The sequence below is a fragment of the Aquarana catesbeiana genome, linkage group LG01 (assembly GCF_042186555.1).
Source record: "Aquarana catesbeiana isolate 2022-GZ linkage group LG01, ASM4218655v1, whole genome shotgun sequence".
In the NCBI taxonomy this organism is placed as follows: Eukaryota; Metazoa; Chordata; class Amphibia; order Anura; family Ranidae; genus Aquarana; species Aquarana catesbeiana.
Window position 1 is genome coordinate 642857770 of NC_133324.1, and position 26784 is coordinate 642884553.

The 26784-nt window shown below is 41.3% G+C and overlaps 1 protein-coding gene across 4 annotated transcripts in view; it reads left to right on the forward strand.

Moving 5' to 3' along the window:
- The window catches only part of PDLIM5 (PDZ and LIM domain 5), a 258152-nt gene that overhangs the window by 18704 nt on the left and 212664 nt on the right, over window positions 1–26784 (forward strand). For all 4 annotated transcript variants that reach the window (XM_073601103.1, XM_073601099.1, XM_073601093.1 and 1 more), the window contains exon 2: window positions 5936–6085. In XM_073601103.1, the coding sequence (XP_073457204.1) occupies window positions 5990–6085 (96 nt within the window). In that variant the 5' untranslated portion in view covers window positions 5936–5989. The remainder of the gene's footprint in view (window positions 1–5935; window positions 6086–26784) is intronic.

Genomic DNA, 26784 nt, shown 5'->3' on the forward strand with positions numbered 1-26784 from the left:
GGTGATAACCCTTCCCTATGTTTTCCAAAAAGCTTAAAAATAGATTTTTTGGCTGGAGCTACACTTTAATGGACCTGTTCCGACTTGCAAACAGATTCAACTTAAGAACAAACCTACAGTCCCTATCTTATTTGTAACCCGGGGACTGTAACTGTAAATGTAGCTTTACAGTTTTTTTTTTTTTTTCCCTAATACCTGAGACAACAGTAGATTTAAATGTACATAATATAAGACCTATGGAATCTGTCACCTTTTGTAAAGCAGAGATATGCAGAATTTTACCTTTGTAGGTATTTATGTGAAAAGGCAGAAAATTGATGGTTATCACATAACCTAACATATTTTTTAGGTGCACTGAGCAGGAAAACTTTGCACAGCCAAATAATGAAAATAGAAACAAGTTCTTGGTAGAATGGCAGTTTATAGGGCGTTCAGTTCCCAGCTCTCAGCACCTGCTGTATTAATCCTCTCTGCAGGTGGAAGCCAGAGTCTTTTTCCTGCAGCTTGGGACAACATCTGCAACCTCGCAGTGGGACATAAACTGTCCAGTGGCCAGCTGGAAATGTATGCTGAATAGTCAATTTTTAAACAGATCACTTCAACCCCACTATGTAAAAATAAAACGTATCCACTTGTATAATAAAAATAAGCAAATATTGTTTTCATTTTAAAGTGGAACTTTATAACTTGATGAAAAATAATGTTCTTTAGTAAGGAGCATACATTCCACATGAATAATTATACTACCAAAAATGCGTTTGCTTTAAATTGCCTTCAGCATTGTTTCTGTTCTTCTTGCTAGAGGCTGCCATTTTGCTGAAGCTCAGAGCCCCTGAACAGCAGTAAATCTTTAGGCTCTCAGCAGATTGGCCTCTACATTTTTGGCACGAAAAATCAAGAGCAACTGAGCTTGTGCACAGCAGGGTGAGACAGTGTATATCTTTTTAAAAATATGGTTTACATGGCTATACCTGCAAAGGGGACAGCATGGAGTGATCTAGCAGGACCTAAAGCGGAGTTCCAGCCGTTTTCTGTGTTTTATTAAAAGTCAGCAGGTACAAAAAGTGTAGCTGCTGACTTTTAATAAACACACTCACCTGTTCCGCGATACAGCAATGTGGCCGCACGAAGCCTCGGTTCTTTCCCCCCGCCTCTCCAGGGTGCCGGCATCACAACTGTGGGCATCTGGTTGTAACAGCTTGCGGCTTCACAGCTAGGTGCACAAGTTGCACTGTGCGTCCTGAATGGCTGGGGACTCTTCTGGGACCTGTGACCTGTCCCAGAAGATTGCAGGGAGCGAGGGGCCGCCTAGGCGGCCCTAGTGGAAGTGGGAACTTGGTACCTGTCAAAAATACCTACTCTCCCCCCCCCCCCCCCCCCCCCCCCCAGAAAAAAATGACATGCTAAATGTGGCATGTCAGGGGGTCAGGAGTCCTTAAAGCGGAAGTTCCACTTTTGGGTGGAACTCTGCTTTATTGCTCTGACTAAAGTTCCACTTTAACACTACAGTGGAACCTCGGATTGCGAGTAACGCGGTTTACGAGCGTTACGCATTACAAGCTATACAAGTCTCGCAAGACGAGCAGGATTCAAGGCGCTGCGGTGTGCAGTACTGCATTTGGCCAGAGGTGCGAGGGCGCCGGTGACACTCGGAAACACACTGTTCCTGAGTGTCTCCGGCGCCCCCACACCTCTGGCCACATGTGGTACTGCGTAGACTAGCAGTGGCTATGGAGCAGATTGTCTGAGTTTCCATTATTTCCTATGGGGAAATTCACTTTGGTATACGAGTGCTTTGGATTACAGGCATTCTTCTGGAATTAATTCTGCTCGTAATTCAAGGTATTACTGTACTAATGTTTACAGGAAATTACAGCTTCTTTGGCTTCCCATAAATTCCACACCTGTTCAATAATTTCAGTTAATGGAATGGCAAAGAGTGCTATAGAAAGCCATAGATAATCTCTATAAGAAGGATGGGCCATTCACACCAGCAACTGTGCTAAAACGCAGCCGCTGGTGTGCATTAGGATGACCAGCCCAATAGTGGCACATCTCACTTTTTTAATTTTTTTTTTTTTTTTCTATTTTTTTTCTTTGATGACAAATTTAGGCTCTATTGGCTGCAGCACGGTGCAAGGTGGTGGAATGTGTTGCACATGCTGTTTTTTTTTTTTTGTCACTTTTATTCCTATTACAAGGAATGTAAACATCCCTTGTAATAGAAAAAAGCAGTACTGTAAGTTATAAACAAATATATACCGCGCTGTCTCAAAAAAAAAAAAAAAAAACTAAAGCAGCCAGCACAGCAGTGGATAAAGTTGCAAAAATGACAAATAGGGTGAAATGTGCAGTGCTTATGTGATCATATAAACCATAACAAATAATATTAGTACAGAAAACTTGAATAATAAATGATGTGCTCAAAAATACTCCAAGCAGTCCTCTATTATGACATGTGATGTCTATAAACAGAGTAACTTGGACGTGTGATGTCCAAAAAAGAAAAAAGTCAGTGACAAGCTTCAGTCATGTGTGATGATAATCCTCAACCACATGTGGATATAATATAGTGACAAGTCTTTAACTTCAAATATGTATGATGTAATAACAGTTAATAGTGGGTCCACCACCAAAGACACCAGAAGCTGCTTACCAGAGGGATTGAACTCAAATAGGTGTACACCTAGTGAGTCAATCAAGCTTTGTGGTATAATATACCAAGGGGATCAGATGCTCTATCCAGATATGACCTCCAGATGGACCTCCGAACAAGTGTAAGGTATGGATGGACTCAGTAGATATAGGCAGTCAGCCCCATAATTAAAAGAAAGAGGAAGGCATATAGTGTAACTCCGTATGGAAATTTTAATACATAAAAAGCAAAGGAAATACTCTCACGTGTTAAGCAGTAAAATCAAGCGCTTGTATAAAAGAAGACAGTGGTCTCAGCATATCCTTCCGACGCATTTCGACTTAGAGGTCCAGCATGACAGGACCTCTTCAATATAAGATCTGGGGTCAAAAAGATTTCAGATCTCATATTAACACTTAAATGTAATAAAATTAAAAAAAAAAAAAAAGCCCTTTAAGCGTTATGGGCGGAAGTGACGTTTTGACGATGCTTCCGCCCTGCATTGTTATGGAGACGGATGGGGGCTATCTTCCCCTCACTCGTCTCCATGCCCAGCAAGGGTGAAATCTGATTGCCTCTGCCGCTGCCGACGGCTCCGGTAAGTGGCGGAGGGAGGGGGGGGGCCTCTGCAGGGCCCAGCAATGCACCCTCACCAGTCCACATCAATGCAGCCTGACCGGTGCCCAGCAATGCAGCAGAGGTCACCCAGCCAGTGAGTGGGAGATCAGCAGAGGGATGGTTGCAGCACATGAGGAGCCTGGAGATTTAGACAGCTCAGAGAGCCCAGGCCAGGAGATGGTGGCAGGCCGCGAGTATGCAGCCAGCAGATCAACACCACAAGTGAGGGGTGACTCTGGAACTGGGTATAAAGCAGGGGATGGATGCAGGGAGGCAGGCTATACAAAGGAGACTTACCGGTGATCAGGAACATGGATGGTGCAAGAGGATGGTCAGAGCTCCTGTTAGCCTCCGCCGCGGCTCACCCCCCCCCCCCCCACTCCCTCCCCGCGGGCCGGGTAAATGGCCTTGGCGGGCTGTAGTTTGATGACCCCTGGTTTAACCTGTCTTTCCAACATAGTCTTGTTTTGCACACAATATCAAGTATACCACAATTTGAGGATCTACAGTAAACCTGTACTTTTGCTGTGATTCTGGTACTGGCACTACTCAGTACTCCTCACAATAAACTGTCTTATATTGGGTGGATATCAATATGCTAGAAGAGGTAGTTCCGGAAGGCTATTGTCTTTGTGCAGAAATAGCTGGAGTGCTTTTGTGGTCAGAGTTTCTAGGCCTGGGATGTAGGTGATCACCAATGGAACCTAATTATCTCGGTCAGTCTGGTTTAGAAAAACCTGGTTCTTTGGATGTTACCGTAATTATTTTCCTGATCTGTGAATTGGTAGTATTGGATTCTGTTTGTTTTTTAAATTCCCTCTATGGTGTTTAAGTTGGGCATTTTTATCTCTGGTGTCTGAACAGATCTGATTGTATTGTATGGTCTGGCTATAGACGATGGATTATTTTGGTTAAACATGTTTTCTAGGTTTAATCAAAAGAATCTATCACCTATAGCCAGACCATACAATACAATCAGATCTTCAGACACTAGAGACAAAAATGCCCAACTGAAACACCACAGAAGGAATTCTATGAAAGGGAAGAAGAAATCTTGGCAAATTAAGGCAATCTTTTGGGTACAAAACATATAAAAAGTGCTGCGCAAATAAAAGTCCTTAAGTAAATAAATGTATGTAAAATGTAGTGACAGAATCGGAGGACAAAGACCACCAGTGACAGTATGCACGCTGAGATCAATATCTGGATGGTGACAAATTCCTCCACCGGGCATGGATGGCCCCTCACCTCAGATATTCGACCTGAAACAGGTCACACCGCTTATAACCATAGATGGATCAGTGTGGTTGTTAATTCCTCCTTCACTTCCCAGCACACGGTACAACAGCGGATGTTACATATAAAATAAAAGGGCAGAACATAGTGCTCTCCGTGGCTACTTTATTGAATACCAAAAAAGAAGACAAATAAATCAAACACTCACAGAGACCGGCACTCCGATCCGAGTGCCGGCTGACAAGCGTGTGATCGTGTCTACGAATGACCGCCCCACGCCGATGAAGTCCCGCCCACAGGACGTAACGCGTACGGGGGAAGGAGCACATGACGTCACCCGCGGTCATTCGTAGACACGATCACACGCTTGTCAGCCGGCACTCGGATCGGAGTGCCGGTCTCTGTGAGTGTTTGATTTATTTGTCTTCTTTTTTGGTATTCAATAAAGTAGCCACGGAGAGCACTATGTTCTGCCCTTTTATTTTATATGTAACATCCGCTGTTGTACCGTGTGCTGGGAAGTGAAGGAGGAATTAACAACCACACTGATCCATCTATGGTTATAAGCGGTGTGACCTGTTTCAGGTCGAATATCTGAGGTGAGGGGCCATCCATGCCCGGAGGGATTTGTCACCATCCAGATATTGATCTCAGCGTGCATACTGTCACTGGTGGTCTTTGTCCTCTGATTCTGTCACTACATTTTACATACATTTATTTACTTAAGGACTTTTATTTGCGCAGCACTTTTTATATGTTTTATGCTTTTGAGGTATTTTTTTGAATTGACCTTAGTGCCTGCTTGCATTTATTGTGTTAAGTCCATTTATTAGTCAGCGCTGAATTTCATTACCACTTTTTTAATCTTTTGGGTACCCCCAGGTACTAGTGCCCAATGGAAGATTTCTCCTCTATTACTCCTCTGGGGAATTATATACAGGTGACAGGTGTTCTAATCCATTTCCCCTGTATCAAAAAAAAAAAAAAAAAGTTTTTTGCTTTTAGTTATACTTTAAATGTTATAGTGGTTTTGAAGTTGTTGTGAAATTTGGGCAAGATATTCTTACTTGCAGTTAAGATAACCAAAATGCCATCAATGAAGTGAAAGTAGGCCATGGGTTTTTTGGGGCATGTAAAAAAAAAAAAAAGATTGGAGGGCTGATTTGTGATCCCATCTGCTGCACGTAGATGTGCTGGCCATAGAAAAGTAGTTGTGGCTAAGGATAAACTTTAGCAACTAAATTTGTTTCAGTTCCTGAAAATATTGCAGACATTATCATTATGGATAATACCGTATTGTTTGCGTGTGCAATATCATTGTTTAATTCATGTGTATTCATTTTTTTTTTTTTTTTTGCAACATACCATAGTTAAGTCTGTGTTTATGAAAAAATGTTTTTCTGTATTTTATCCTTTCCCTGACTTTTTACTCTTTTTATTTTGTAGGGTGCACAAAATTCTGGAAATTTTTTGCTTTTCATTCTCTGAACTTCAGATAAAATGAGCAACTACAGTGTATCTCTGGTTGGCCCAGGTCCCTGGGGCTTTAGACTTCAAGGTGGCAAAGACTTTAACATGCCTCTCACTATCTCCAGGGTAAGCATAACTGATATCAGTAGTGTGTGTGTTTTGAAGCCATGTACGTCATGCATCACATTGCTTCAGAGTGATACTGTTATTTATAGCATTGCTTACATGTGACAATCAAGTAAAACTATGATTTACTATTGCAGACACAAGGTAATGACAGGTATAAAAGGCATAAACATTTTTTTTTTTTTTCCATTGAGGGACACAGGAATTCAGAAACATGTGGGTTTTACTGCTGCTTGTGCTTGCATCTGATTGGGACATTGACACAAACCGAAACACTGTAAGCCACCTCCCATATAACCCGTCCTCTACCCAGTTTTTATGCTGGTGTCATAGGAAATTGGGCCTTTTTTTTTTTTTTTTTTTTCCCCCTTTATTCAGTCAAGATTCCTTATTACATTGCTACTTAAACTGCTCTGCATAGCAGATTGGCGTTTCCTCAGCATTAACTTTGGAGGCCATACTCAGATCCTGCTTGACTGGACATGTGAGACTAGCCAGAAATATGTAGGCTCTGCATTGTGGCACTTTCCAGGTCATAGTGTATTGTGTTAGTTGGCCATGAAGCCCGTTACAGGTCCAGAGCTGTAGCACAGCCCCAGGTGTGCCGGCTGGTCTCTGAGTACACGCTTGATAAATAAGGCCGGGAAGCACTGGAAGCTAACTTGCAATTGCTGGATGCCTTTTTAGTTCACATTTCCATCTATCCTGCTGGTTTTTACTGTGGTAAGGGTTAGGACTGAGAAAACAAAACCAGCGCTGACGTCATCTGCTAGGTGAACTGCTGTGTGAATGCTCTGCACTGTTTCCAACCATCCAGCCTGAAGGAAGCACCACTGCTGGCCTACGGTGACTTGATTCCTTCTGTCTGTATTTAAACTCCCTCAGCGCAAGCTTCCCAGGTTTGTGAGTGCCTAAGGCCCTGTCTCACTCTGGCCTATAATGTTGTGTGGAAGCAACATGTCTTCATAAGGAAACACAGAGCACACTTCCGCTGCTACACGTGACCTTGGTCCGTACTGATCTAGTGGTTCAGCATTTTTACCTGCTATCTCCAGAAGGAACCAACACCAGTAACCCATAAACTAGGACCACCCTTTTTTTTTTTTTTTTTTTTTTTTTTTTTTTGGGTCTTCATTATCAGAGTTTTTTTTCCTCTGATCTGTGGACTGTGTCCATAGGGGCCTCCATGTCTAGTCTGCACTTCTTAGCAGTTAGGGCCTTTGAAGCGTGAAGACTGTTCCAGTAGCTGCTAAGTGCCCTCATGTGTCATCCCCTGCAGAGTCTGGTTTTGACCCTCTTAAGTCCTTAAACTAGACATCCCTTCACCTACTACATAAAACCTGACACTGCAGTGCAACACACAAAGTATAAAAAGTCCATATGAAACCTTTTCCCATAGAAGTAAGGATAAGCCGGTGAAAAGATCAATGGGTGAAGAGCTAGCATTCAGGCGCTGGCGGTGGGGGGGGTGTGTGTGTGTGTGTGTGTGTGTGTGTGTGTGTGTGTGTGTTCCCATCATTAAGGGCACTTGTAATGGCTCACCTTATACACATAACCCCTGACTCAACAGGATGGTCATATCACGCTTTCCCAATAGAGCAGTAGTGTAAGTATGTGCTCCCCCAGGTCCTGGACGGGTAACCCGCAGTGTGATCCAAAGCACCTGATCATTATGTGGCGTAAAAACACAAAATAGTACTCTGCTATCATGCTATGGCAAATTTATTAACTAAAATAAAGTTAAAAACACTTACAAAGGTGGCACTTTTCCTAAAGTGCATAACAAAACGCTCAATATACATCCAAATCCAGGGACTGTCAGATAGTAGCCAAACAGATAGCTGTGGGTGAAGTAGAGGACATAACTCCTCCTCCTCCTGTACGTTCTAGGGGGGACTTCGTCAGCGGGAACGGAGTCACGCTGTCACCCTATACTCATATATACACAGGCTGCTGTCATGGAAACCACCCAGGGTCGTGCGTGTCTCCATAGTCTAGAAAGCGACATGGGGGAATGACCGATATGAAACGAGGAGCGCTTATAAGAAAGAAGCACTAATAACAAAATTGCATATATAAAATAAAATTTCATATTAAAGTCATATCAGCACCTCTTGCCTAATTCACAGTACCAGGCTGGAAATTATCGAGACTGCCAATATACCTTATGCCATTTGCCCAGTTCAAGGAGAAACTGGAAGTGACACAAGTGATGTATCACTCAAATCCCATAGGAGACACCAAATGAGGGATTAAGCAAAAAAAAAAAAGGGGTCAACTCACAGCTATCTGATCACCACAATTAAAAATGCATATATACACACAGTAAAAATTATACAAAAGCTAACAATTAGAAATAAAACAATTCAGATCAAACTCCACGTGCAAACCCACTGGGGTATACCTAAGTTACCTAATGAAATTACCCCCTTGCCAGTGTTTATTATTTTTCTATACCCCAATTTCAAGCCTTTAGGGTTCCTATTATGACATTTCCTAAACTGTTTTCAGACTATGGGGTTGATTTACTAAAACTGGAGAGTGCAAAATCTGGTGCAGCTCTGCATGGTAACCAATCGGCTTCTAACTTCAGCTTGTTCAATTAAGCATTGACAACAAACCTGGTAACTGATTGGTGTTTATGCAGAGCTGCACCAGATTTTATGCTCTCCGGTTTTAGTAAATCAACCCTTATGTGTCTTGACACCCCTTTTAATGGTGTTGGTGTGTTCTCCCAACCTAATATGCAGGGACCTGGATGTTTCCCCTACCAACTTTTATTTCCCATCATTAGAAGTATGCATGAGGATGTCTGTCATGAGGGGTGTGTATGTTACTGTGCTATTCCTGTGCTGGGAAGACAGGACAGAAAAATGATAACTTTATATGTTTGTACATGCAGAGAAAAAAAGCGTGAGGCTTTAATTGGACATAATACATTTTGTGCCTTTGCTTACATATAACATAGAAGCCATACAGACCAGTGTCCTCACATCATACTCTCAGCATTAATAGTCTCAATGCAGGATTTAAAAGGCAAGTCACAGCACCAACCTACGGACCATTCCACACCATTATATGTTCCACACATACAACATCATGTGAAATAAGAATTTTATTTTTTGCCTCTTCACTGCATTCTTGTTACATAGTCCTGTTCCCGAACACTGCTTATAAATAGATGACTGTGTACTATATATGCACAGGTAACTTTTCTGTTCCCTTAGAAAATGTATTTCTTAATGACATATTGTTGAGGTTGTTCTTTTGTAGAAAGTACCTAAGAGTTAACAGCTTGTATAATCTGTTTCTGGGTTTACAATTTACTATTAAGAATGAGGACATTCGTCATTTGCCAAGTAAATGGGATTAGTCTGAATTCATTGGTTCTTGAGCAGGAACAATCACCTCTTGTTCAGTTTACTTTTCCTACATAAATAGGAACATTTGTCAGACATATGAATAATTTATGCAATTCTTTTAAATGCCTTGATGCAAAATATTTAACGTTTTACTTTTATGTTCCATGGAACAGCCTGCTATTATTGTTTCCATGTCATCACTGCTTGCTATAAAGAATTCAGAAGCTGTAAACAGGTTAGTTGATCTTGTCAGCTATTCTGACCTCAGAAATCCTCAAGTATTTGCTAATTACATGGTTACACAGTCTTTAAGTGACCCTAAACTGAGAAAGTAGGCAAAGTAACGTTGAAGCTATGCAGCAGGCCCCCCCACACACCTGCATAGAACCCCTGATGATGCCTCACTCTGCTTTTTCAGCCCCATAGGGATAGACCTACTTCTGATTTAAGTGCTTGGACCTGGAAACACTGATCATCAGTCGTGTTAGATTTTGTTGTCATGTGGCCACTAATTTTTTTTTTTTTTTTTTATGGGATTAGGCCAGCACTCATGGTGTCTTCCGAGTGCTGTTTTCTGGTTTTAAAATTTGAAAGCTAGTCGGATGACATCTCATGTGGAAGTACCCTTGTACAAGTTTATACTGTATGTAAATATAAATAAACAGACCTATGTGGTGGAGTCCTAAATAAACATATAAACACAAAGGGTGCAGCGCTAATTAACAGAAAGTGTTTGAGAAAAGTTCATATAGAAAGTTCATAATGAAAGGAATCCAGATGATGTAATATCTCAGTGGTAAATAAGAAATCTTGTGAGCAATCCTCCACCAGCAGGTGCACACATTGCCTCTTACTGTAGGATGTGGACCACCAGATATAGCGGTCACTTGCACTTATTAATCAGATAACTCGGATGCCAAACACTGCGCGCTCCTTCACATCAGATGGACTCCGCCAGATAAATTGCCAATAAAGCAAGTAGAAATCTCATGGTGCCGTATGTTCCGAAAAGGGATTAAAACAAATTCCAAAAAACTCACCATATGAGAGAGAAAATCTCGTACAGTAAAAGCAGGGATGTTTCCAGCCGACAAGATGGCCGACGTCAATGCGTATATGCATACATATATAAAATTATGGTCTTGTTTTAAAAAAGCTTGCATTCAGAACAGCATTGTCGTGCTTATGTAGGATGTCCTTGCTTGCAATAGATTGAGATTGCAGCTGGTGTGGCATTGTCACCACTGATTCACAAACCTGTAGTTTGTAGATCAGCACCTGGCCAAACATGGTTCTGCTTTCTTGATTGACAGCACTTCATCTGTTGCCGAAACTCTACCACTGTGAGCTGCAGTGTCTGGGAAGGGGAGCATATGAGAACCCACAAAGTAATTTGATTTGGGACCCATTTAGACACAGAAGCCTTTAAGGTGTACTTTAAATATAATAAATGGGCACAGATCTGACCGTGCCAAATGCTGTTATGTAACATATGCAAATTCCCACTTATAGCAAACCTGTGCTTTGGCCATGCTATGCAAAGCAACTGGTTTACACCAGCAGCACATACAGTGGGGACGGAAAGTATTTAGACCCCCTTAAATTTTTCACTCTTTGTTATATTGCAGCCATTTGCTAAAATCATTTTAAGTTCATTTTTTTCCTCATTAATGTACACACAGCACCCCATATTGACAGAAAAACACAGAATTGTTGACATTTTTGCAGATTTATTGAAAAAGAAAAACTGAAATATCACATGGTCCTAAGTATTCAGACCCTTTGCTGTGACACTCATATATTTAACTCAGGTGCTGTCCATTTCTTCTGATCATCCTTGAGATGGTTCTACACCTTCATTTGAGTCCAGCTGTGTTTGATTATACTGATTGGACTTAAAGATTAGGAAAGCCACACACCTGTCTATATAAGACCTTACAGCTCACAGTGCATGTCAGAGCAAATGAGAATCATGAGGTCAAAGGAACTGCCTAAGGAGCTCAGAGACAGAATTGTGGCAAGGCACAGATCTGGCCAAGGTTACAAAAAAATTTCTCCTGCACTTAAAGGGGTTGTAAAGGTAAAAATTTTTTCACCTTAATGCATTCTATGCATTAAGGTGAAAAAACTTCTGACAATACCGCCGCCCCCAGCCCCCCCGTTTTACTTACCTGACGCCTCGAAAGTCAGCTTCGCGTTCCCGACATCTATTCCTCCGCTCACCCTGGCCGCTGATTGGCTACAGTGGATGGATTGGAAGCAGCGCAGCCATTGGCTCGCGCTGCTGTCAATCACATCCAATGACGCGGCGCGCTGGGGGCGGGGCCGAGTGATACAGTGAGCGGCTATAGCCGCCGGCTGTATCACGGGAGCGCGCCCGCAAGCACTAACCACCATGCGAGGGAGCTCGCATTAAGGTGGTTAATGCTTGCGGGGAGGAGCTGAAACAGCCGCCGAGGGACCCCAGAAGACCAGGTTCGGGGCCACTCTGTGCAGAACGAGCTGCACAGTGAAGGTAAGTATAACATGTTTGTTATTTTAAAAAAAAAAAAATTTTACCTTTTACAACCCCTTTAAGGTTTCTAAGAGCACAGTGGCCTCCATAATCCTTAAATGGAAGATGTTTAGGACGACCAGAACCCTTCCTAGAGCTGGCCATCCGGCCAAACTGAGCTATCGGAGAAGAGCCTTGGTGAGAGAGGTAAAGAAGAACCCAAAGATCACTGTGGCTGAGCTCCAGAGATGCAGTCGGGAGATGGGAGAAAGTTGTAGAAAGTCAACCATCACTGCAGCCCTCCACCAGTTGGGGCTTTATGGCAGAGTTACCCGACGGAAGCCTCTCCTCAGTGCAAGACACATGAAAGCCCACATGGAGTTGTGACGACAATCGAGGGAAAGATGAATGCGGCCAAGTACAGGGATATCCTGTGCTCAGGACCTCATACTGGGCCGAAGGTTTACCTTCCAACAAGACAATGACCCTAAGCACACAGCTAAAATAACAAAGGAGTGGCTTCACAACAACTCTGACTGTTCTTGAATGGCCCAGCCAGAGCCCTGACTTAAACCCAATTGAGCATCTCTGGAGAGACCTAAAAATGGCCGTCCACCAACGTTTACCATCCAACCTGACAAAACTGGAGAGGATCTGCAAGAAGGAATGGCAGAGGATCCCCAAATCCAGGTGTGAAAAACTTGTTGCATCTTTCCCAAAAAGACTCATGGCTGTATTAGATCAAAAGAGTTCTTCTACTAAATACTGAGCAAAGGGTCTGAATACTTAGGACCATGTGATATTTCAGTTTTTCTTTTTTAAGAAATCTGCAAAAAATGTCAACAATTCTGTGTATTTCTGTCAATATGGGGTGCTGTGTGTACATTAATGAGGAAAAAATTAACTTAAATGATTTTAGCAAATGGCTGCATTATAACAAAGAGTGAAAAATGTAAGGGGGTCTGAATACTTTCTGTCCCCACTGTACATACTCACCTTTTCCTTACACCTTGTCAGTCACCAGGAGCAAAGAAAATACCATGTGACTTGCTCCATATAAAAGTGCTGATGGTTGGTCCAGCACTACCAAATGAGGGTGGGTACATTTCCCAGTCTTCTGTCACCTCCAATTGGAGCAACTTTAAGTTTATTCAGGGTTTCTTTTCTTCACACCCAGTTACTAAATGAAGTGGTGGGAGAGTTAAGGAAAGGTAAGTATGTCTGAATTTGATAAAGCAGCACTAATTGGGTACACCTAATGAATAATAACACCTACACACACGTAGTAAGAATAAATATAGTTCTCTGAATACATGGTGGTAGTTACAGCAATGGAAGATGGGTACAGATAGTTTCAGCATAATTTGTTTCAGTGCACTGGATATGGATTTGATGATGTAATCTAGTTTATCAATCCAGTTCAGGTTTCCTACCATTGCAGAAATGCTGCACTCAACCTGTAGAGACAGTATATTGACATTTTACCAGTTTAAAAAATAAAATAAACCTGCAGAGCTCAAAGTGTCAGCCAGCAGGAAGTACAGCCAAGACTATATTTTGTATGAGTGAATTGTACACTACAGATGCAATCTATACAGACCATAGCGGGAGTAACTTTTGTTTTACAACCCCCCTCCATCAACAGATATGAGCAAATGCTTTCTGCCTGGGGTTCTGCTTTAAATTGTATGTTGGCTTCTTTAAATTGGCTCTTGCATGATCCATTTTCTTGTTATGTTTAAACTTGGAGATTATAATTATGCTGCTTATAATTAGAGTAACAAATGCAATTCCTCCTTCTGGTTACATATGTTTTGACATGGTGCCTAGTAGATTTATATTCTGTTATAGAATTTTACAAAAATGCTTATTCCAGTACATACAAATCATATTGTCAACGATTATGGCGTATAGAAAAAATATAAAACTTTAGAAAATCATAAATATAACTGCTTGTGCTGTGTTTTTATGAGTGGCTTCATTGTATTAGCCTGACAGTTCAGTTTCAGGTCAGCAGCTACAAATACTGCAGCTGCTGAGTTATAAGGCACTTGCCTGTTCAGGGAGCCCGCAATGTCAGCACCGCAGCCGATCTTCAGATCAGCTGTCGGGTGCAGGTGCCGCCATTGCCGGTAAGGGAACCTGGCAGTGAAGCCTTTCGGCCCTCTACTGCGCATGCGTGAGGCGTGCTATGCTTTCTAATTGGCCCAGTGGTGGGGGAAGGAGGAGAGGGCTAAACTTCTGAGAGATGGCGCCACGGCCCTGTCTCTCGGAAGTGGGGAAAGGGACCTCTCAAAAACACACCCCCCACCCGTGCTTTAAGCATATCGCATCTATTATTATAGAGCATACCCTTTAAATAAATTATTTGCCCTGTACAGAGGCTGTGACTCAGGAAGATTTCAAAGCAAGACTCATTTCACATCTGACACAAGCCTTTCCAGAGTCATTAAAGATCTAGAGCTATAGATGGTTTCCTTTTAGGATTGCTAGATGGCTCCTGCCTTGTCACTTTTGTATTTGTGTGGAGAAAAAAATAAAAAAAAAATAAATAAATAAATATATATATATATATATATATATATATATATATATATATATATATATATATGATATATTATATATTATTATGCACAGATGGTAGTGAAGGTGACAATGCATATGTCAAGGCATAACTAAAAAAAAGTAGTATATAGATGCACTTTTATCCCTTTTTAAACATACTGCATGTACAGAGAAGTAGCTGCTAGTGTGCGCCTACCTTCCCATGACAACAACATGTGGGACAATCAGTGCTGTCCCTGGGGACGACTCTCCTGTGACTGGATTGCTAACCGACTAATCTTTTTCTGTGGAATTGTTCTTTGCTATTGAGATTCCTCAGCAAGGGAATGATGCTATTAGAGTGTGTGTGTGTGTGTGTGTGTTTCTGCTGCTGTTGTATTGCCAATGGCAGAATCTCCTACTGTTGCCTTTAAAGATTAACTCCAGGTATCTTATTAGTCCAGTTTGGCCTAATGCAAGTATGCATATAACATACCTGAGAGACTGCTGTGGAATCTGACAGCCACTGTAGTGGTGATACTACTAGAGTGATTGCCTCAATCTTCTGGGTCCTATGCCGAGTTGCTGCTGCACTGCATACTGACCACAGGAGGTTGCTTGCTCAGTATTGCTGCTATTCATAGAAAACCTTAATATATTTTTTTCAATGAATGCAAGACTTTCTCTTATTAAATGAGATGGAGAGGAAGGGCAGTGCCATCACAATCTCCACATAGTCTTGGCATTCTGTAAATGATGGTGGTGTCAAGCAAGCTGTCCTATCTTTAATATTGCCAACTGGAGATAGAGAGAGATAGATAAGATAAAATATATATATATATATATATATATATATATATATATATATATATATATATATATATATATATATATAATTTTACATGCATTGGTACAAGCTGGACCCATATATTTTGAGATAGTTCAGTTCACACCTGGGATTAAGATTTACATGTGCAGGTTGCTACACGAATTCATCCATGCACACTTTTTTTTTATAATCTATAATTAGTGTTGACTAACACTTTTGTGTCCCTTCTGAAGTCTAAATTTGTGTGTGGATGTTGGGAACCAAATATGCACCAAGTATTTATTTTTTATTTATATATTTTTTTTATGCTGAAAAGATGTTTGTTTTTTTTAATTTTGAGGTTGCATTGTGCTATAAGGTTTTTAGAAGCAATGAATAGTGGTGTTTAACTTTTTCTGTATAGGATGTAAAACCTGAAATGGCTAACTTTGCAACCAGTTCAGCTATTTGAAGACCTACCAAACTGTGCTTTTGTTTTATAAGATTCTTTGGAAAGCTGTATATGCATGGAACATGGCAGAGATAAGAAGCAAAACACTGTCCAGCTGCTTGTGGTACTTGGCTTGTACATCTAAGAGCCTGAAATGAAAGGGAGCTAGTTCTATAACATCTGCTGACTTTCATCCTACCAGTAGAGCAAAATGGGTGTCCCTTCCTTCTCTGTGATGTCCCAACAGATAACTTTTTTTATATCTTCCTATCTGGCACAGTATCGGAACTGGTTTAAACCCATGTGAGTGGGATTTCTTGATCAAATTGCAGTCTACTTCTCAAGTGGAGTCTTTCATAAGTTACACACTACTAATTTTGCTAGAGTTGTGTGTGTGTGTGTGTGTGTGTGTGTGTGTGTGTGTATTTTTTTTTTTTTTTTTTTTTTTTTTTGTGTGCGTGTGTGTGTGCAAGTGATCATAGACAAATAACTGCAACAGTTTAGTAAGCATCTGTGACTGGCAAATATTGTACCTGTAAAAGGGTCTTAATTAAAACACATGCACACCTAAGTAGCTGGGGCATATTTATATTGACTGAGGGTTACTTTTAAAACCCAATTGAACTTGTAGTTTAAAGCTCAACTACACAAAAATCGCCCTTGCAGAGGCTGGGGCCGCTGAAAGGGTTGCATGCTTAAGTAGAGGGTAGATACATATGATAAAATACTTATCATATTCTTTGCTCCAGCAGGCTTCCTCCACACTGTGCAACCAGTCCAAAGCCTCTTCTGTAAGGCACTCCGGTTATGGGTTGCATTTTACTGTGAGGATGGTGAGGACCCACCCATAACCCAGGGTCTAACAGCCATTTATACCTTGCAAGATCAAGTTAACTCCCCTGGTTTGTTTTACCTATGGGTAAGCCTTATTATAGGCTTATCTATGGGTACTGTAATTATCTCCTAAACTTGCACTGTTTTGGAGATATTTACTGTATACGCCGCCGATGACGTTATCAATGCATGCGCTCTGAAGGAACGGCCGCCTTTGTCATTTTCTTCAGAGCCCTGTGCCGTAACCAGCGGCTCCCGCACGCATGGGCGGGAGTGACATTGTTGCGGTTCCGACCACTCAGCACCAGAGCCCATGAACCCCTAAAACACTGGGGAAGATGTCAGCGGTGTGTGGGCACTGCTGGAGGGCTTCGTTCTAAGGTAAGTATTTCATAATGAGCTAGTATATGCATACTAGCTCAATATGCCTTTTGTCTTACGTGTGTGTGTGTGTGTGTGTTTTTTTTTTTTTTTTTTTTCTTGGGGTTTACAACCTCTTTAAGCTGGCTACGCATTATAGAATTTTCTTGTTCAATTTCCTTCAGATTTACCTTCAATTATGTAGTGCAAGGGCCTGCCTGATTGCATACAATTTGAAAGTTTTTAGGTTTGACCTCATATTGTATGGTCTTGGTAAATTCAAAGAAAAATTTTATAATGTGTAGCCAGCTTTATAGTTTATTCTTCTTTGGAATGCAGAAACAGCCTGATTAGAAAAGCCTGGGCTTAACTACTTGGGCTGTGGCTACTTCATACAAATTTTGCTAACGATGGTTTACTGTGAAGCCAGTTCACTCAGTGGTGTGCATACACTGAAAAAAATACTGGATGCAAAACTTTTCTTCTGTCCAAGTGTAGAGTAGAGCTGCACGATTAATTGTTAAGAATCGAGATTGCGATTCTTTGCGCCTTGCGATCTTAAAGCATTTTCCCAATTCTAAGCAGAGTTCTCTGCTCAAGGACAGCTGTCAAAAAAACAAACAAAAAAAAAACTAGTCAGTCTGCCAAGTTTTACAACATTCCTCAGCCACTGAGCTAACTATAAACATTGTAACACTGTGTTCTTTAGATCAAAGAAATGAACTTTGGTCTGTAAATGAGGGAAGTTTAACTTCAAGACTAAACCTTTTTCTGACACTTGTTGGTTTCAAGTTAGTCATTATTTTTGGCTAGAAAATTACTTAGAACCCCCAAACATTTAAAAAAAAATTATATATACACAGTATCTCACAAAAGTGAGTACACCCCTCACATTTTTGTAAATATTTTATTCTATATTTTCATGTGACAACACTGAAGAAATGACACTTTGCTACAATGTAAAGTAGTGAGGTGTACAGCTTGTATAACAGTGTAAATTTGCTGTCCCCTCAAAATAACTCAACACACAGCCATTAATGTCTAAACCGCTGGCAACAAAAGTGAGTACACCCCTAAGTGAAAATGTCCAAATTGGGCCAAATTAGCCATTTTTCCCTTCCCGGTGTGATGTGACTCATTAGTGTTACGAGCTCTCAGGTGTGAATGGGGAGCGGGTGTGTTAAATTTGGTGTGATCGTTTTCACTCTCATACTGGTCACTGGAAGTGCAACATGGCACCTCATGGCAAAGAACTCCCTGAAGATCTGAAAAAAAGAATTATTGCTCTAAATAAAGATGGCCTAGGCTATAAGAAGATTGCCAAGACCCCGAAACTCAGCTGCAGCACGGTGGCCAAGACCATACAGCGGTTTAACAGGACAGGTTCCACTCAGAACAGGCCTCGCCATGGTCGACCAAAGAAGTAGAGTGCATGGGCTCAGCATCATAACCAGAGGTTCTCTTTGAGAAATGGACAAATGAGTGCTGCCAGCATTGCTGCAGAGGTTGAAGGGGTGGGGGGGTCAGCCTGTCAGTGCTCAGACTATACGCCACACACTGCATCGAATTGGTCTGCATGGCTGTCATCCCAGAAGGAAGCCTCTTCTAAAGATGATGCACAAGAAAGCGTACAAACAGTTTGCTGAAGACAAGCAGACTAAGGACATGGCTTACTGGAACCATGTCTTGTGCTCTGATGAGACCAAGATAAAATTATTTGATTCAGATGGCAGCAACCAGGTGAGGAGTACAAAGAAAAGTATATATAATCAGAGACCCTAGGTAATAAAATGGCGGTTGTTGTAATATTTTATGGCACACGGTATTTGCAGAGCGGTATTTGGTATGCATTTTTTTGGGGGGGAAAAAATACACTTTAATGAATTTAAAAAAAAAAAAAAACTAAAAAACTGAACGGTAAAGTTAGTCCCAATTTATTATTATTATTATTATTATTATTATTTTTTTTTTGTATATCGTGAAAGATGATGTTATGCCGCGAGAATCGAGAGAGAATTCTCTATCTCCTAAGCAAAAAAAAAAATCATGGCTCACAGTTTTCCCAGAATCGTGGAGCTCTAGTGTACAGACACAAACTACCACATCATACCTGTTGCAGTTAATAAGGTGTGCAATGTTGTGTGGGGTTTTTTTTTTTTTTTTTTTTTTTTTAATGAACCTAAAATGTTTGAGATTAACTGAAAATTTAGTCGGGCTTATGGAATTTATGAATTAGTCTTTCACCTATACAGTAATGTACCAGGCCCTGCCTGGCTGTGTGTTTAATTGATATCTCTCTGGTATGCATGTACACGGGCAAGGCAACCATATTTTTTTTATTTGTGTTTTCTTTGGTAATGTTAATATTTTGTTTGGGGACTCTTAATTGGTACACAAATCTGAATCTATTATGTGGGTAATTATTCTTGTTAAATCATTATAAACCATGTCTATATATCTTTTGAAGTCTTAAGAAATGCTTAAGAGTTAACAATGCTGGCAGGAAGCTATTAACATTGTCTTTCCTAGAATTCTTAAGTATCTTTATATACAGTGCAGGAAAGGCCTTCTGATCATTAATTTCCTTTTCCTTTTATTATTTGGGATCTGTTCCCAGTAGTCACTTAACCAATTTTTGACCTGGTTGTGTAGGCATTCCATTATAACAGCTGCTTTGAAAATCTTTGGGGAGATATGTATTAATGCTCATTTTTCAGTGCCAAATGTACTAGTAATTATTTACTATAATATATTTACATATATGTTATATTTTCTGGGATAAGGGTGTCCCTTTTATTTATATACATTAGTCACAAGTCACAGGGTTTTGTAGCTCATTGGTAGTGCAAAAATAGTGAGTTTACTCTACGCCAGAAGTATGTTTCTCTTTCTGCACACTTTAATTTAAAGACTGCACAGTTCACGAATGTATAGCTTCCCACACAGGGGGGTTCTCATTATTAATATGACAGAGCAATAGTTAAGCCTCCTGGCTCTCTTTGCAGCTCTACTGCTCAGGTCTCATGCCCTGGTCCTCAAGATTATCTAGCACCCGTCCCCAGTGCTAGTACACAAACACTGTACTTTTTTCAGTCCTGTGTTTCCTTTACAGCTCCCAGCTGTTCCATCTCTGACTTTCTCTTTCCAAATCAGGCTTGGGGCACCTTGACCCCTGGGTGAGACCCTGTCTCTTGGATTCTTTCTCACAGACTCAGGCTTCTGGCTTGGGGCACCTCTGACCCCTGGGCGAGACCCTGTCTCTCAGCTTCTTGGCCTGACCTGTCCTGGACAGCATGGGGCAGATGTGCATCTCTCATCTCCCTTACAATCACTGACCCCTTCGGGGGTCCCAGTTTTTCCATCTTAAGCCGGCCACAGACTGAGTGATTTTCTTTCTTGCAACCACAGTCAGTGTTGATGGGGGGGGGGGGGGGGGGGCAATCCCTCCCGCTGAGCCATTGTGTTTTTTTCCTGGCGGGGACCGCCTCCAATTGTACCTAAATTGATCAATCCCATCAAGATTAGAACTGTCTGTGGATGGCTTTACAGAGCCTGTTTGCCTTTCTTGGATACCATAAGGCATCGTAATTTGGTGTGCGGATGTGGCTGGTTCCCGCTGAACTGGCTAAGATTCGAACTGTCTATAGCTGGTTTTATGAAGTGGATTGGTACTGCGAGCTTTACACTTGTTACTTGGTAACATCTTTTGGACACTTTTCATTTTATTTTTTTATGGACGCTAATGTGGATGTTCTTTATATCCCCCCCCCCCTTTTTTTTTTTTTTTTTGTTCAGACATTGCTGCAGTGTACTAGCCCACTGCATTCCTTTTTACAGCCGCAGATTAGGTTCACACCTGCCTTGAAAGTTTGTGATACTGGAAGCAGAGAAAGATAGGCAATTGCACAGAACTGGTTTCAAAAATGACGTTTCTGGGAATTAGTCTGGATTTTGGCCAAGGATTAGTAACCAATTTTTTTTTTTTTTTTTTCTTTCATTCTGTGTCTGTGTTGTAAGCTGGGAATAGGTATATGGCGCTTCTTCGGGTAAACAGCATTTTGTTGGCACAAAGACCAGTCCAGTGGCTTCTAGACAGAGGTGTGTGTGTGTGTGTGTGTGTGTGTGTGTGTGTGTGTGTGTGTGTTCCCACAACACATAGATGTAAATCTGCCCTTTTGTAATATATAAAAAAAAATAAATGAACTTGTTTGCATTTGTGTTCTCAGGCTAGGCTATTGCACATGCAGCTTCTGCATTACAGTAGTTGTGCTGTATTGCCCCTAAAAATGCAAGTATGTAAGCCAGCTTGAAGGGCATCAAATAGAACACCCCCCAAAAGTATTAAAAATGGAACTGAACTTAAAGACCTACTTTTCTTCCAGAGTTGTGACATTTGCATCTTCGCTACCTCGATTGACTGTCCTAGGATGATGCAACTCCTACGTATGGGAGTTGATTTATTTGACATATAGAAATTTCAGGAATATTGTAGATCAGGGATCTCCAAACATTCTGAACAAAGGGCCAGTTTATGGTCCTACAAACTTTTGGGGGGGGCTGGACTGTGGTGCCAGGATACATTTTTACTCCCAATGACCAGTGTGAGTAAACAATGTGGCTCCATGCACACTGAAACCGCCGTTTTTGGAGTTTGGGCTTTTTTTTTTTTTTTTTTTTTTTTAACAGCCCATAAACTCCCCTCTGTTATCCTATGTGTAAATGCACACATGGACGTTTATCAGCAGGGGCATTTATGGGCTGTTGTCCGAACACCCTAAAATCGCATTCAAGAGGAGTCCTGAAAACGCCAGACGCCAGTAAAAGCTGATAAACTAGGAGTAACGCTTTAATCATTTCACTGCCCCTGTTCAAAATCAATGGTTCCCTATGGGAGCCCATTGATTTGAATAGAAGTTGCACCAGAAGTCGGATCATGATCCGACTTGCGGTGCAACTTGTGTGCTGAGGCTCTTCTCCCTCCTCCGGTTCTTCTTCTCCTATCTGACGTCATCTGGAGGCCCACCTCCTTGTGACATCATCGTCCCATCATGCGTCGGGTGGTGATGTCACAAAGAGGCGGGGCCTCCAGATGACGTAAGCGGATGCCCCTGCCCCATGCCAATATCAGTCATTGCACACGGCGGACCCAGCATTACACCTGGAGATTGCGTTGAGTCAACATCGGAAGAACAGAGGGAGAAGACGGCAGCAAAAGAGCGAGAAGAGACAAGACCCGGAGAGAGGAGAAGAACCAGAGGATGGAGAAGAAATCAGAAGAGACACCGGAGCTGCCTTAATTTAAAAAAAAAAAAAAAAAAAAAAAAAAAAAACTTTCCTGTTTATTTTTTACACTTTTTTTTTTTTTTGAGGTGAATGGGTAGGGGTACAATGTACCCCATATTCACATAGGGTGGGGGGCCGGGATCTGGGGGCCCCCCTTCTTAAAGTAGTCTTCCAGATTCCGATAAGCGCCCCGCCCACAGACCCCGGGTTGTCGGGAAGAGGCCCTTGTCCTCATCAACATGGGTGTAACACTGACATGGATGCTTAACAATGGTCAGCTTTTTATTCATTTGTGTTAAACCTTTATTCCAAAGGAGGGAAAGATTGTTGTATAGCTGCTTTAAAGTTGTTAGCAGAAGTTCAGCTTTTATTTTGTGGGTAGTGGCGGCACAGTGGTGCAGTGGGTAGCACTCTCGCCTAGCAGTAAAAAGGGTCGCTGGTCCCAACCATGACGCTACCTGCCTGGAGTTTGCATGTTCTCCCTGTGCCTGCGTGGGTTTCATCCAGGTACTCCGGTTTCCTTTCACACCCCAAAGACATGCTGGTAGGTTAATTGGCTTCTGTTCAAAATTGGCCCTAGTACTTGAATGTGAGTTGGGGACCTTGGATTGTGGGCTTCTTGAGGGTAGGGACTAATGTGAGTGTGTGGAGTGCTGCATAAATTGACAGCGCTATATGGGTGCCTTAAATAAATATATATATATATAATATAAATAGATATAGATCTAGATATAGATATATAGATGAGTATCTTAATGAGACACAGTGTACAGGGATAGGGACAATTGTAGACACACACCCACACTCGCTCAGGTTGAACTGGATGGACTGGTGTCTTTATTCAACCTTACTATGTAACTTTTATGTCACTCTAAATCTGCTAGTGCATCAAACACAGCCATTCTATATTTTCATAATCTGTTGGGTCACATTCCATTTTGGAGTCCTCTATTTGAGACAACATATGGTACTGTTATATATTTTTGCTCTAAAGGTAGTGTCACAATGTGCTCGGGTTTTTTTTTTTTTTTTTTTTTTTTTTTTTTTTTAATTCTTCCATATTCTTTCATGTCCCCTTTTTGCTTTCTTCACCACCCTCCAGTGGAGATACCCTAAAGCATGGTAAACACTGTTCGTTTTTTCCGTTCAACCCAGTGGGTTGAATGAAAAAAAGACTGAACACTCAGCTGCTGGTATTCCAGTATTTTTGTCCAAATGTCAGCTTTTTTCTTTCAAATGTCTCCTAACATTCAGCTTACGGCAAGAAGTGTGTTTTATGATGGGTCACCAAATGAAACCAAAATGGGCGGGAAAAAGCAAAAAAGAAATGTAGCCACCACATTTTGCAATTGGTAAGCTGCAATATGTTCAGTTTTTTTTTTTTTTTTTTTTTTTTTTGGGGGGGGGGGGGGTTAAAACCTCTTTTAAAGCGTTGGTAAACTTTTGGGGAAAAAAAAAATTCCCTCTACAAGCCAAATTGTGCAAGTATGAAAAGACTTGCCTTGAAACGAAGCCCTCCAGCCGTACTCTCACCACTGCAGAGGCTTCCAGCTTCACCTGGGCTTCTTGCCGGGTTCGCAGGCTGCTGCTGTGGCTAAACTGTGATGTCACTCCCATAGTACCATTGAAAAAATGCAATTGCATGGAGACGATGAAATATAAAATATACAATATGATATAATATAAATGCCAAAAGAGGGGTATTGGCAGCAAAATTCTAAAAATCTAAAATAACCCAACATCTGTATCTTAATGATGTTTCTATTATAACCCCATACAGATGTTGGGTTATTTTAGATTTTTAGACTCAATGGTACTATGACCTCATACTTTTGATATGTCCATGTCCTTTTTATGTCCCTTGCTTCTATTTGCTGCTACTGCATCATACCAGCTACACGCATGTATAGACACTATATACACGTGTTTATGCTATTTATATTGATTTATATTCTAATTATTAGCTTTACCCACATGTATTTATATTACCCTCAATTGATATCTTTTTACATAGATCAGATTTTTTCATATGTTTGTTTTTGTTTTATATTTTCTTTATGCCTATTGTTTGTTATATAATTTTATTACCAGCTTTTGTATGTGTTAACCCGGCCCACTCACCTAGATTGACAATTGAATCAATCCTATTTAAATGTGTCTCCTCCAACCCCGGTACACTTGATAAAGGAGCGCTCATGCCCAGTACAGGCCTTGCACATGCTATGAAACGCGTTGTGTTTCCAAGCCTCCCGTGATGTCACACGCCATCCACAGCGCTGTGCTCCACGCTGCTACCCATGTGGACATACCCGGAACCACACAGACTTTGCCGGCTTCTCTCCCTGTGACACCACGGTTCCTGCTCTCCTAGAGCGGCGCACTGGACATCTCTCATCTGGCTGCTTCTAACAGATGTGCCCTAAAATTACATCTCCCTCTTCTGAATTTTAATTGTTGTCCTTGCTATTCATATCTTCTTAAATGCTACACTTAGAGGTACTTTTTGTTCTGCCTTTTCATATAGGTAAAAATAGTTTACTACCACTTTAAACACCAATCTTATTTGGAATACATGCTATGCTGCATTCCCGACATTTCTTGGTGCAAGAATGAATAAACTCCCACGTGCACAATGTTTAGTACTGCTTAAAGGATTAACACACAAGTTTTGGTTACACTTTTTTTCAAGAGGATACAGACACATACCAATTGTGAACTTCTGGTGAAGAAAACTTCCAGTCTCCTGCCTACTAAAACTTTTTTTTCAGATTTCCAAAGACCTAATTTTACCTGTCAGCAGCAGAAACTGAGTTGCCTCTGTTTTACACTTAAACACCCACTTAACAGCTGAAGTGATTTAAGCATCCATGCTGGGCAGAAAAAAAAATGTGCTTTTGATGCCGTCAGAGCAAGCAGATTTATTGAATTGGGTTTAACAGAAAGGTTGGTTGACTCATACGGCCCAATTCATTATGGAGTGAAATGCACATCTATGGAGTTTGCAGTGCACATCTATGTTACTGAATACAAAGAAGTACCTGTGTTTTCAGCCAGCATTCAGAGAAGATTGCTATCACTCGCCTGGTAGGCCTCAGACCATTAATGCAAATTGCTACCCGGAACACGGCATGTAGTGCTTACCTCGGCACAACTAAACTTTGGCCCCTTTTTAGTGTACATGTGAACTTGATGTATACTATAAAAATCATTAGGTTTTCTAGAGAAAAGCAGAAATATATAGTTAGTAAAAAATAGAAACCAATATTTAGGCTGGGTTCACACTATTGCGAATTTGCTGTGGGTTTCCTCGCATCCAATTCGCATGTCAGGAGGCTGTGACTGGCTCTCAATAGAACCGGTTCACACAGCTCGGGGACGACTGCAGAACGAATTGCACAGGAGTCCTGCGTGTCTTCTGATCCATTTCGGGTCCGAATTCAGCCAAAAATTCTGACCGAAATTAGACCTGAAACGGTGAACAGGGATGCATCGGACCCCTGCTGTGAGCCGCTCCGCATGGCAGTGTGAACCCAGCCTTAATTGTTGATCTTCTAATTTTTGGCCATACTTTATCGTGTGAGTGGACTAACAGCAGGCTGTTGTTTGCTATCAGCTGATGTTGCAGAGCTGCTCCAGGCTCTGGAAGGATCCCAACAATATTGTCCAGCTGTAACTGGCCCCTTACTAGCTTAACGCTCCAGTGAGTGCTGGAGGAGCAGCGTGGAGAGCAATGATTGACCATCACTGCTTTCAGCTCTGAGCAGACCAAAAACTCAGATCAGAGCTGACATGGGACAACTGAAGAATCACATGGAGGTGATTACATAGGTTTGTACAACCCCAAATTCCAAATAAGTTGGAAAACTGTATAAAATCTACATAAAAACAGAAAGCAATGATTTGCAAATCTCATAAACCCATCAAATGTCTAAACTGAGAAAATGTAAAATTTTAAGAAAAAAAGAGGTCATATTGAAATTGATGTCAGCAACATGTCTCAAAGTTGGGATAGGGCAACAAAAAGCTGGCAAAGTGGTACTAACAAGGAAGAGGTGGAAGAATATTTTGCAACTAATTGTTACTTGGCAACAGGTCAGCAACATGATTAGGTATAAGCCCGAGCTCACACTGAATGCGGCTTTGAAATTGTGCTACTTCAGCATGATTTCAAAGTCGCTGGTCAGTGCGATTTCCTGTGCGGCTTGCCGAAATTTGTACGACTTCATGCACAGATGTCGATGCAAGTCGCACATGAAATCACCAAAAATAGTGTAGGAACCTTTTCAAAATCGGTGCAAGTTTGAGTCGCACCGAATTGAATGGATCCATAGGCACAAATAAGTTACTACTTTGTTATACGATTTTAAACTGGCAAGTTGCAAAGTGGAAAACTGCTCTGTGATCACACGAATCGAAAGTCCACATTCCTTTTGGCAGCTATGAGTGCTGTGACGTCTGACCTAAAGAGGAAAGCCTGCATCCCTGATAGTATGGGGGTATTAGTGCATATGGAATGGGCATCTTGCACATCTGGAAAGACACCATCAGTGCTGAAAGATAAGC